Genomic DNA, 13,804 nt, shown 5'->3' on the forward strand with positions numbered 1-13,804 from the left:
TTAAGTATACCGAGCACGTTTAAAAGGTCCTATAGCGCCTTAGGGACGCAGGACTTTATATTAATTTAAAGAAGTATAAATTCTTAGTTATAGAAGTAAAATACCTTAAACTAATTGTTACTACTAAGGGTGTCCGTATAGACCCTAAGAAGGTACGTATAATTACTAAATAGCAAACCTTTAACTGTATTAAAGACGTATAAGCTTTCCTTAGTTTCGCCAACTTCTATTAAAAATTTATATATAACTTCTTGGGTGTTATAGCACCACTTATAGCAATAATATAAATAAAGGGCCTTTCCGTAAAAGGAAGAAAAATATATCTATGTTTTATTTGGACGCCTAAATATAAGAAGGCGTTCCAAGACTTTAAAGATGCTTTTACTAAAGCACCTATTTTAGCTTACTTTATACTAAGACGACAACTCTTAAGACTAACTCCTTAGACCACATTAATGCAGGCGTCCTCTCCTAGATGGGTAACGACGGTCTCCTCTACTTAGTCGCATTCTATTTATCTAAGCTTATACTATAAGAATATAACTATGAGATCTATAATAAGGAACTTCTTGCGATTGTATAAGCGTTTAAGGAATTCTAACTGGAACTCTCCTTAGCAGAACTTAACTAGCTAACTAAAGTCCTTACGGATTATTGCAACCTTAAGTACTTTATAACTATAAAATAGCTAAACTAACGCTAAGCACGCTAGAACGAGTTCCTCTTTAGTTTTAACTTTAAAATTATATATAGGCTAGGAGTATAAGGTACTAAGCCTAATAGCCTAACACACCGCTTATAAGACCTTCCTTAGTCTAAAGATAACCCTTATAACTAGTTTTAATAATAAACGATCCTAAAAGCACGGAATTTAGCCCTAGGTATACTATCTACGATAGAGCTAACTGTACCTTAGCTCCACACTATAGAACTAAAATTACCTCTTAAAATTAATAAGCTTATTACCACGGCATATAACACCTCTATTAACCTATTACTGTATTAACTTATTACCATAAAGACCGCTAGCGCCTATACGCTGCTAACTAAACTCTAAAGCTTAAGCTAGATTAATATAGCAGCCTTAGAAGTAAAAGAGAATAGGCTCTATTATAAAGGCCATTTATTTATCCCTAACTTAGAAAATCTATAACGGCAACTAATCTAAATAGCCTATGACCTTCGATTAAGCGGCCACCTAGGTAAAAAAGGAACCTATAAGCTTCTTAGCCGATACTACTTCTAGCCTAAAATAATAGACTTAGTTAAACGCTTTATAGGCGCCTGCTACGGTTATAAGCGCGCTAAGGCCTTTAATATAAAGTACTAAGGACTACTGCACCCTTTACTAGTACCTATATAATGATGGGTAGATATCGCTATAGATTTCGTTGTTAACCTACTACCCTATAAGCGATATAGCCGTACCTATAAGAACATCCTTATAATAATATGCCGACTTATAAAAGAGCGCCACTACATCCTAACCGAAGGCGTAGCTGTCAGTGACGTCACTAACGCCTTCCTCCGCAAAATTTACTAATTATATGGGTTACCTAACTCGATTACGTCCGACTAAGGTATATAGTTTGGCTCTGATATATGGAGATAAATCTACTAATGCCTTAGCATCTCCGTTAAGATGTCTATATCCTTTTACTATAAAACTGCTAGGTAACTAAAAAACGCTAATGCTAGTATAAAAGCGTACCTACGATAGGTAGTTGCCTATAGTTAAGATAACTAGGTAAATTACCTCCTACTAGGTAAATTTGCAGCGAATAACTACGTTTTAACTACTATAGGACTTACCCCGTTCTTTGTGAATAAGGGATATTACCCCTAATCCGGTATAGAACCACTAGAACCTATTAATAAGAAACTGCCATATAGAAAACGCCTTAAGATGCTACTTACTAATTAGTATATAAACCGCATGAAAAATCTACTTAACTACTATAAGGGAGAAATGGCCTAGGCTTAAGTAAAGTAGGCCTACTTCGCTAACCGTTATAGAACGCCACTACTAGAGATACGTATTAGCGACTGGGTATGGCTAGATGCACGTAATATCTCTACGCAGAGGCTTATAAAGTTACTTAATTATAAGAACCTTGGCCCCTACCTAATTAAACGAGTTATTAATAGGGGAGCCGTATACAAGCTAGAGCTCCTATCTACCCTAGCCACCCGCGGGATATAGCCTATATTTTACCTATAGCTACTACACCTTTACTAGCCTAACCCCTTACTGGGGCAGATATAGCCTAAACCCCTACTAGTACTAATCCGAGATAAGAATAAAGATAAGAACTATAAAGAGTGGACCATTAAACAAATTATTAACTCTAAATACTTTAGTAAAGGTAGAGGACGACGGCTTTACTACAGAGCTATATATATAGGATTTAATATAGATTAGCCAGAATGGCAACTATAGGAAGACTTTAAAAATGTAAAGGATTTAATTAGTGACTTTTACTACGCGAACCTATAGAAACTGGGCCTAAGTAGAGATTTTATATCTAATCCTTTATAGGAGCCTTTATAGAGTTAAACCGTTATATATTACTATATAGGGGCAAATTGCTATTAAATTGCCGTTAGATTGCGGTAAAGTGCGATTATATAACCGGAATATTATTAAGATGTCTAGGAACTTTAACCGGCGGTTAAAGTTATCTAATTAGTCGGATTCTTAGATGCTAAGCCTTATTATATAACGTTATTTTAAGCCTTTAGCAATACCCCCCTTTCTTCTTTTCTATACCCTAAGTGTCCCTTCTATATATATATAGTAACCACAGCGTCGCCGGAGCTCCGCCTCTATAGGAGGGGGGGTAGTGTTACGGAACCCTACCGTAGGGGCCTCCATAGGAGAGCCCCGTGCTCTCGCATACACCTCGCGTACAGCTTATGTCAGCTACGCGTAGGTATATCACCTCCTTACGCCCTCGACCCTTATAATCAATCGCGCAACGTCTTGTAAACTCCTTAAATACATACGTCTTATAGCCACTGCCCCGTCCCATAACAGACTTATACCTATATTGCTAGTCTTTAGCGCCTACCCTTAAATAACTAATAATTCTCTACTATCTCTTTTTATTGTGTAATAAGCCGAGGCTATTCGCAAGGTAATAAAGGAGGTGCGATATCTTTATACTATATGCTAGGTTAATAACGCACTAGAAATAAGAAATAGCCTAAATACCTTAACTACGCTCGATCTGCCACTTTAGTCTAAAGTACGCGTATAGCGTAAAAAGGGAGGATGGTTAGGCCTACACTAACTTATTATAATTAATAGTTAAACTTATACTATTTAGATGCCTTACGGACCTACTTAATTCTATTTAACTGTTATTAAGCCTTATTATAAAGATAATAATTTTAAGCCTTTATAGGATACCCTAGAAGATACCTAAGAGGAGAACTACAATTAATATGCTCTAAAAGGCGACTATAATCCCAATATAATTATAGTAGATGCGCTATAACTATGACGCGGTAGAGGTCGCCTAAAGGGATTATAAAATCGCCAATATCTTATTAATTTTAAAGAATAATTTATTGCCGCCATTAAGAATAGAGTTAAGTTATTAATGGCCTTTATAATAGCTAAAGAGAAGGCTAACTTTAAGCTCGCAAAATAGCTTTAAAAGGAAGGTTATATTATAACCTTAGGAGCTCCTTTCTAAGCATCTAATTAGCAGAAGATTGACGGTTTTATTATAAGAGGAGTCTTTAAATTTAAGAAGTATAACCCTACTAAGTTTAATAAAGTTCGTATTTTTAAGTTAAGGATAATTAATAAGATTAAGGGCAAGGCTACTAACGCCCTATTTAAGAAATTAAGGCTTATTATCTAAGGTTATAACGATAATAGTAACGAAATAATTCTTATATAATCTCCTATAATTTAACGAGCTAGTTAGCGAGTTATTATTATATTAGCTCCCTCCTTAATAAAGAATAGAATGGCGGTTTATTTATAAAATATTACTTAAGCCTATACCTAATTAAAGACGTACCTTTAGCGCTTAATATTAGTATACCTTCTAGAGTAAATTCGCCACCAGTATTCTAAAGATACGATTATAGTTATATTTAAGCCATTATATAGAATTGCAGAGGTAGGAACTTATTAGTAAGCTACCTATAGCAAGCACTATAAAGAGAAGCTTTTAATAACTACTTCTATATTTAATCCCTGCTTTCTTATTATAACCATAGGAACCCTATTTAGAATTGTTGGTATATAAACTAATAATATAATTATCTTAGGAGATAACTAATTTTTAGCTCTTAAAGAGGATAAGCTAGTAAAGGCAAATCTTATAGTAAAGCTAAAGGAAAATCTTAATTTAATAACACTATTACTTTTTAATAAATGCATCCTCTCCTTAAATAAGGATTCTATTGCTTTACGCCAGAAGGGTTAAGGTAAGAAGATTAACGTTATTAATATTAATTCCCTAAAGTAAGGATATGTAGAGTAACGCGCTTATAGAGCTTATATTACTTCTATCTATTATCCTAAGGCTTTATTTAATCTCTCTATTACTGCCTAATATTAGGAACTAACTAAGGATAACGTTCTTGCCCTAAATAAACGTCTTTCCTAGCAAATAAACTATCTTGATTAGGGACTACTCTATATACCTATTAATCTTCCTACCACTAAGCTCTTTATATTTATTAATAGATCGTTTATAAATAATAAAGATTTTAGCTCCTAGTTAGGATATAAGATTATTATTATAAACGAATTTACTAAAGAGAATAACTTTATAATCTATAGTAATCTTATCTATTAGAGCTTAATTAAGAGTAAGCGCGTTACCTAAAGTGTTTTGGTGTTAGAGATATATAGAATAGTTAGCGGAGTTAATATAGCAATTGCGATTAGAACTACCCTAAAGATAATTATAGATTAACTTAAACTTCCCGTTATCTCTATAATTATATACATCAACTTATATTCCCTCTATAAGTATTTAGTTAAGCTTAGTACTATAAAGGAGAAGCGCCTTATAATTAATATTATAGCACTTTAGTAATCCTATAAACGTTAAGAACTCTTTAAGATTTAATAAATTAATAGCTAAGATAACCTAGTAGATATAATAACAAAGACGAACCCAGATAAAGCACTAAAGACGTTTATTAATATAAACACTCTACGTATACGAGTTAAAGGTTAGGTTAAAAGGGAGTTACTAGAAATTTCTTAGTTATATAAGGTCTTAAGATATCCAGGAACTTTAACCAGCGGTTAAAGTTATCTAATTGGTCAGATTCTCTTGCTAAGACTTTTTTTAAAGGGGGGAGCATAATATTCTATAGACCCTAACTTAACCTAGCTAATTAGGATTTTCTATCCCTAGGATAGAAAATCGCTATTAGCTCGCTTACTACTAGCGCCTTAGCGGCCCTCCAAATACGATATCTACCTATAACTCCTAAGTAAGAAAGCACCACGTGCTAAGAGGCAAATTTTGGGACAGCGAGACTTATATTATAATGGCAATAGTAAGTAAGGAGGATTAATATTTATTACGCTAGTTAAGCGGTATTTATATATAGATAGCAACTATAAAAGAAGAATTGCTAGTGTTAGGAATAAAGGCAAGTGGTTACTATATAAGGTATATTGCTATTACGTGTAGCAAGTTGCCGTTACGTACCGCCGCGGCACTAGCGTGGTGAGGAACCTTAAGTTCCTTACCCCTTTCTTTAATAAGAAAAGAGAATAACAATTATTATACTATCTACGAACTATAGCTACGTAATATCACCTTATGTAACCAATAGATATAAAGGAAGCCTATAGGCCTTATTATTATATACTATTTACCTAGCCTTTACTATAAGCTTCTTTACCTCCTTCCATCTATATATTTAGCACTTTAGTGGGCTTTTATAGCCTTGCTTCCTTATAAAGCTTTTAATAAAATAGTAAGTTCGCGTCTTATACTATTATATTGTAAATAGTAGGGTTTTAGCAGTAATGTAGGTAGTTTTTTAATTCGTTTTATTTTTATAACTAGGCATAATACTAGATTAATATTGCCTATATTTTAGTAAGCTTTAATAAAGAAGACGCTTAGTATTATACTTATTTAGGCCTATCTTTTAACTGCCTATAATAATAAGATTTTATATTAATTATATACGGAAACGGCGGTTGGTTTAAAGGTGCTTCCTTAATATCCGGAAGATCTTCTTACTAATAATATAGGCCTTAATTATAGCTGTATTAAGCGCTTAGAAAAATAAGAGTAGCTAGGTGCGTATAATAGCTTTAAAGCTAATTAGAAATATTAACGCCGCCTATTTAATTATTATAGTTAATAGAAAGTAGAAAGTGTTAACTTCTTAATTAAATTATTGCCCTAAGTATTAGCTACTAGCTTCTTAAAGAAGAAATTATACCCTTTTAGCTAACGCTAATTAACTTTATTAACGTCCTTATTACTATATAAGTAAACTATTATTAAAAACCATACTAAATTCCTATTCTACTATATAATTAAAAGCACTAAATTAACTACGCTAATAACTACTTCTATAATAAAGTTAAACGGTAACGTACTCGGTAAGCATATGGGCCACGCATATATATAGGCCACCCCACTAAATATACGAAATACGCGTCGCACTATACAACTATAACCTTAATAGCTACACCATAATAACAGAACCCTCAATTTCAAGAGAGCAGACTTCTTCTATCTATTAATGCCTATAAGCAGGGCCAATTTCTAAGTTTTTAGAAGGCCACTAGCATATACAATGTAGCTAGAACGACAGCACAGCGACGCGTTAAGGGCATCTAGCCAAAACGCGGTTCTATTATATTAAATCGCCGTCTAACAGCTATATAAGAAGAAAGCCTTAAGCAGTGGATTCTATTAATGGATTAACGCGGTATACTACCTAGGATTGTGATTATACGGTAAATAGCTGGTCTACTAGCCGCGCAGCGCACCGGGCCTACTACTATATAACCTATCGGCGAGAAATGGGTATATAACTTTATTAAGCGCCATAACAACCTATAGGCCAAATTTAACAGAAAATACGACTATTAGCGTGCTAAATGTAAAGATCCTATACTAATTTAGGCCTGGTTTAAACGCGTATAGGATATAAAGATATAATATAGAATTCTAGATAAGAATACCTAGAATTTTAATAAGACCGGCTTCTAGATAGGTGTTATTATAATTATACGAGTTATTATAGGAACTGATCGCGCTGGCTAGCCTAAAACTATACAACTAGGAAATCGCGAGTGGGTTATAATTATTAAGTATATTAGTGCGATGGGGCAGGCAATTCTACCACTTATTATCTTTAAGGCTATAATGCACTAGGCTGCTTGGTATAATATTATTCTATACAACTAGTTAATTAGCGTTAGTAAGAATGGCTAGATAATAAATGAGATTGGCCTAACCTAGCTAAAACTATTCTATAAGCATATAAAGGATTATACTATTAACATACATCGGCTGCTAGTACTAGATGGCCATAGTAGCTATATAAACCCTAAATTTAATTAGTTCTGCCTAGATTACCAGATTATTATTATCTATATACTAGCGCACTTATCGCATCTACTACAGCTACTAGATGTAGGCTGTTTCTTAGCGCTTAAGTAGGCGTACGGGCGCAGCGTTAAACAGATAATATACCACGGCATTAGCTATATCGATAAGCATGAATTCCTGCCACTGTATATGCAGGCTAGGCAGCTAGCACTACATCAGAATAATATATAGGCAGAATTCGCGGCTACTGGGCTAGTTTTATATAGCCCTAATCGCGTACTAGGACTACTACATGCCGAATATTAGACACTATTACCCTAGTACCGTCTACAATTAAATGCATCCTAGGCAGCTAAAATACCACATAATATTACTAAGCTATAGCAGCAAATAGCCCTACTAAAACGTTATCTTAAGTAGCGTACGTATAGCCTACCGAGTCTAATAGAATAAGCCCTTAGCCAGCTAGTTAAGGGGTGCAAAATGGCGATGTTTAGCGCTATGCTACTTACTAGCGAAAATGAGAAGCTATAGGTAGAGAATTAATGCTAGAAAAGGAAGAGGGCAATTAAGCGCAAGTATATAGCTAGGGGGGGTGTTCTATTAGGGGCAGAAGGGGCGTCTTATACACTAGCTATATAGAATATAGTAGCAGAGGGGGTAGCAGATGTAGTGAGCGAGCGACCGCAGCGTGCACTACGCAAGTGCAGTATATGCTATTCACTAGAGCACACGGCTCGTACGTGCCCTAGACGCTAGGTAACTAGCTAGTAGCTAGCTACAATATATACAGGCGTTCGTTGTGGAGCAATTCATATTATTTAGCCTTAATACTTGGTGGGGTGGCCTATATGCATGCGTGGCCCACATGCTTACTAAGTACGTTAGCATTTCCTTCCTTTTATTAGCCCTTTTATATACCCCCAAATTGTTCTTTAAATTTAATTAAGCTATACCAGCTATAGTAATTCTAAGCTATTAAAGCCTAGAGTAATGAAATATTTGTAAAGTAGTTGTCTAAAAATAGGTAAAATTAATAGGCCTAAAGTAGAAGCTATTAAGTAAGGTAGAGGACGTACTTAGAGATATTTAAGAGAATAATATCTTAATAATTTGTTTAAGAAAGGAGTTTAAAAAAGTATCGAGATATAATAAATATAAAGCTATATTAATAAAGGCTTATTATCTTAAAGTCCTTAAATACTAGCTTACTAGGCAATTTAATTATAGCTATAGATTATCTAGTAAACCTTACTATTATCTTATTAAAGCTAACTATAGATCTAGGTATAATATACTTTCTAAACGCCTCGCCTAAAAAAGTTATTAATAACTTATTTTTTTAAAGACCTAATATTTAACGCCTTTTAGTAGAGGTAGTAAGATATAATAAAAAAAGCGCTTAAGTTACTTCTATTTTTTTTAACCTATAAATAAGCTAATTAAGTATCTAGGATATTTAGGACCTATTGTGAGGTGATAAGCTCCGCACCACTCAGCCACACAAACCCGCAAAAGGTAAGCAAGTGACTGGCTTGATGCCAGACACGGCTATGCGGAACAATACATATAGGCGAGGTGACTTCGTCACCTGACAATGCATCCCTCCCAATGGCGACTGTCCCCAGGCGCAACGTCCTACCCCATAGGCTTAGGAGCGCGGTTCAGGCCAGGAGGTCGCGTGTCGCGCCCAATATATTGGACCCCCAGCAGCTACAGCGCGGCGCCTAAAGAGGCCGCCTCGCGCTTCGATCGCAAGGACACAACCGGCGTCTTCGGTTACGGTACCCCCCAACTGAGCTAGGCTCAGTTGCGTAACCGGCCCCTTCGGTTATACGACCGGCAAAGGCTGTCCCCGAGTCAGCCTAGGGTACGAACGAGGTTCGAACCCACAAGGCCCCGGGTATCAAGCCAGTCACTATGTGAGGTGATAAGCTCCGCACCACTCAGCCACACAAACCCGCAAAAGGTAAGCAAGTGACTGGCTTGATGCCAGACACGGCTATGCGGAACAATACATATAGGCGAGGTGACTTCGTCACCTGACACCTATAGCCTAAAGATCTCGCACCTAAGTGCCTTTAAAGACACCTATATAAATAATAAGCCTTACTTAAATTATTAATTTACTAGTAGAGGTCTCCTTTTATACCTATAATTATTTACTTATATATTATTCTAATTAGTAATATCTGCTAGTATTTTAAGAGGTTCTATATAGGTTTATATTAATTATAAGCCTTTTAAATATACTAATATTAAAGAATAGTAGAAATACTTAAATTAGTAGTCCTGTCTAGATCTATACCTACTAAATACTATACTAATTTAATTAGCTAGCGTATAATAAGCAGAGCGCTTACTATTCTTATTTTAATTAAAAAGGTTATTAGATTTAACGTCCGCGTTAATACTACTAATAGGCTTACTAGCACGCTAAGTAGCGAATATTAACTTATCTAGAAGGATAATAACTTTAAGATCTAGTTTAAAAATAGTAGCTATATGCTCCTATAAGGTAGGAATAGCAGAAAGGCCTATTTTTATAACTTCTTTAGCTAATAGCTCTAGTGGTTTAGTCTTATCCACCTTACTTACCTTATCCTTAGCAGTCTTTCTATAGGCCTTAAAAACGGCTCCCAATTCGTCCTTAATATTCTTATTTAGTACTACTGCTTACGTAACTACTGCCGATAAGCTATTATATGTATACTGCGTCGCTTAAAAGGATTACAAATAGGACTCCTAATACCCCTACCGCCGAGCAATTGTACTAAGGCTTTAACACTAAGCTATATATAGTATAAAGCCTTTAGATTAGCTTAAGAGGCGTATATATATAAATACTGTAAGAAACGGTTGCATATAAAGGGATTGTGCCATTCTTCGCAGCCTTTGCTAGCTATTATATGGCAACCATTTCTTGCACTTTTTGTATATATAAGCCTCACAAGCCTATCTAAGGCTCTATACTGTATATAGCTTAGTATTAAGGCCCCAAGCTAGTATAATTACTCGGCGGCAGAGGTGCTAGCGCCTTATTAATATCTTCGACGCTTAAATATTGCAGTAAGTAGTAGTAACTGTTAGCGACTTAGTCAATCGAGGCACGAGTATAGTAAGAGGGACGCGCAAGCCTATACGATTGGTAGTTTATAAACGAAGATCTAAAGCTAAAGAAAGAAAAGGAGACGGAGGGTGGCATCGCTTAACGTTATACACGATCCTCTAGTTACGTAACAGCAACTATTTAGAACTATATAAAACTGTCTATAACTATTTATAACTATCTGCGACTGTCTATAACTATCCGCTATAATTTACTAATATCCATTAGTGCTGTAACATTACCCCCCCTTCCGAAAAAGCCTGCCCTTAGGCTTTATACATCCGTATTATATCTATAGGGTATTCTTATCTTTATACTTAATAGGCAGCTTATCGTCTTCGCTATTCTAGTACTCTATTTACTCGTTAAGGTACTTTAGGGGTCCGGGTTTATTAGAGTAACGACTATAAAAAATTTAAAGCTTATAGGGACTACCTATAAAGTTCTATATAGGGTACCAAGTGGGGTCTAGGTTATACCCTTTCCAACTAATATAATATTTTAATATTCCCCTTATAAGCTTACAGGCTAGTATTTCTTTAATTTCCTATTTATCGTCGCTATTAACTTAGATCGATAGGGGAAGTTTATTCTTTTATCCAGGTAATAGGTTATTTACGGCTTTTTATAGTTTATCCAAAGAGAAAATAGGGTAAACTTTAATTGAATTTAGGAACTTTAATTTATATACATTGCCTATCTTCTTAAAAACCTTATATAGTCCTGCTATCTAATAGTCTAGCTTACGGCTAGGTCGTTCCGTCTTCTAGTTCTTTATTATAACCTAGACTATATCTTATACGGCAAAGTTAGGCTCTCGCCTATACTTATTCACCTATTATTGCATTAATTTTTAGGCCTTTTCTAGATTTATACAGGCTACCGTCTAGGCTTCTTCTAAGTGCTTAGCGTACTGCTGGGTTTTCTTATAAAATAGTTTTTTGTATACGGTCTGGGGTCCTTTTAGTCTTTCCCAGTTAAAGCTTATACGGGGTAAGTAGCCCATTTCTAGCTGGATAGGGGCAAATCCTATAAAGTCATAAGGTAGGGTCGCTTGGGCGTAGTCTATTAGGGGTAGCAGTTTAGCCTAGTTATTTTAGAAGTAGTTAATAAAGGGCCAAAGTCTCTAGTCTAAGTATTAATTTATAATTTCCTGTCTAACTATCTATTTAGGGGTGGTATGCTATAGAAAGCTTTAGCTTAATGCCTAAGATCTAGGTAAACTTATTCCAGAAAGCTGAAATAAATTGCGGCCTATAATCCGATATAATAGTATCTAGTAATCCGTAAATTTGGTAGACGTAGTGGATATATAGTTAGGCCGCCTCTTTAGCATCGATATTTTTATAATAGGGGATTAAGAACGGGCGCTTGCTAAAGTAGTTAACTAGGATTATAACTATATCATATCCGTTACAGTCTATAGGTAGTTTATAAAAGTCTATAAAGATATACTACTAGGGGCGTTCTGGTATTAGGAGTGGTTTTAATAATCCTAAGGTTTTATCTTATAGAATTATAGATCTATAGTAGTTGTTACAGTTCCGTATATAGCGGTTAACACTTATAACTATCCCGGGCTAGTAGTAGCGGTCGCTAATAATCTTACGGGTCTTATTTTTTCTAGGGTAGGCCGTAGAGACCCAGGTATAAGATTCGGCAATAAGCTGGGTCTATAAGTTCTGTTTTTTAGCTACTACTAGCCGTTCCTAGTGCTTAAGTAGTCCGTTTTTAAGGGACCATAGGCTAGTAACGTTATTTACCTTTTTACGGTGCTCCTATAGAGAGGGGGTCGTTTAGTTAGCCTATAGTAGTTTATTAATAAGATTAAGTTTAGAGAAGTTAATAGGATATATCTTAGCGCCTAAGGAGTCCGTACTTAGTTCTGCCCGTATTTAGGGGTTAAGGTATTTTAGTTATAGTAGTATCTAGGTCTGTAATAAGATCTTTATAGCCGTCTAGGTATTTAGGTCTTACTTATACCTTATAAAAGCGCCCACACGGTTTATAGCGCCTAGTCTATATATAATTAAGAAGTTAAACTAAGATAGGGTATCTACCTAGCGTGCCTGCTGGGCCGTAAGGGCTTTAGTTATTATAAAGTATTCTAGGGCCTTATAATCTAAAACTACCTTAATCGGCTTAGGGGTCCCCTTTAGCTATATACACTAGTGCTAAAAGCTAGAAATAATAGCTAGCATTTCTTTATTATAGATATAGTAGTTTAGCTTAGCATCTATTATAGTCTTTAAATAGTATATAATAGGGTGCTCCTCTTTGTCCGGTTACTTCTAGGAAAAAATACTAGCTATTACGCCGTTTAAGGTATTAGTTTTTAGCATTAAGGGCCGTTTTAAGTTAAAATAGGCAAATAGGGGAGCTGACACTAGCCGTTTCTTAAGCTTATTAAAGGCCTACCTATATATGGCGTTAAAGTAAAAGGGCTGGTCTTTTTTAGTAAGACGGTTAAGAGGCTAGGTAATCCTACTATAGTTCTTAATAAAGCGTTAATAGAAGTTACAAAAACCTAAAAATAATTATACCCCCTTTATGGTCCGTAGGGGTGCCTACTAGTTAATTACGGCTGTCTTCTCTAGGTTGGTTTTAATTCTATTTATACTAATAATAAACCCTAGGTACTTTATACGCTTAACACTAAACTCTAACTTCTTAATATTAACCTAGAGGCCAGCCTTACGGAGCCGTTATAGAACTTTATAGATATGCCCCTTATATTCTAGCTCGTTCTTAAAGTAGATTATAATATTATCTAAATAGGCCGTATAGAAGTCGTTAAGGTAGTTAAAGAGTACATTATTTATATACCGCTGGTATATAGCTAGTCCGTTAATTAGTCTAAAAGGGAGTACCTTATATTTATACGTTCCGTAATAGGTCTAAAATATAATAAGATTTTTAGACCTAGGGTTTATTCTAATTTAGTAGAAGGCCTAGCGGATATTAAGCTTTATAAAGACCTTAGCTCTACTTATTTAGGCCAGCGTTTTATTAAGTAAAGGCAGCGGATAGCGGTCCTTACGGGTTATATTATTTAGCTTATAATAGTTAATATAAAAGCGGAGTCCTCTATTTAGCTTTTTAATAAAGAGAATAGGTAAGATAAAAGGGGCTTACC

At 35.1% G+C, this 13,804-nt stretch overlaps 1 protein-coding gene across 1 annotated transcript; it reads left to right on the top strand.

Moving 5' to 3' along the window:
* Positions 1–9,029: 9,029 nt before the first annotated feature.
* Positions 9,030–9,495, top strand: K441DRAFT_668689 (uncharacterized protein). The gene has a single exon (XM_067650034.1). The coding sequence runs from the start codon at positions 9,157–9,159 to the stop codon at positions 9,361–9,363; it is 207 nt and encodes a 68-aa protein (XP_067498312.1). The 5' UTR covers positions 9,030–9,156; the 3' UTR covers positions 9,364–9,495.
* The last annotated feature ends 4,309 nt before the right edge of the window (positions 9,496–13,804 follow it).

The sequence above is a fragment of the Cenococcum geophilum genome (genome assembly GCF_001692895.1).
Source record: "Cenococcum geophilum 1.58 unplaced genomic scaffold K441scaffold_64, whole genome shotgun sequence".
NCBI lineage: Eukaryota > Fungi > Ascomycota > Dothideomycetes > Gloniales > Gloniaceae > Cenococcum > Cenococcum geophilum.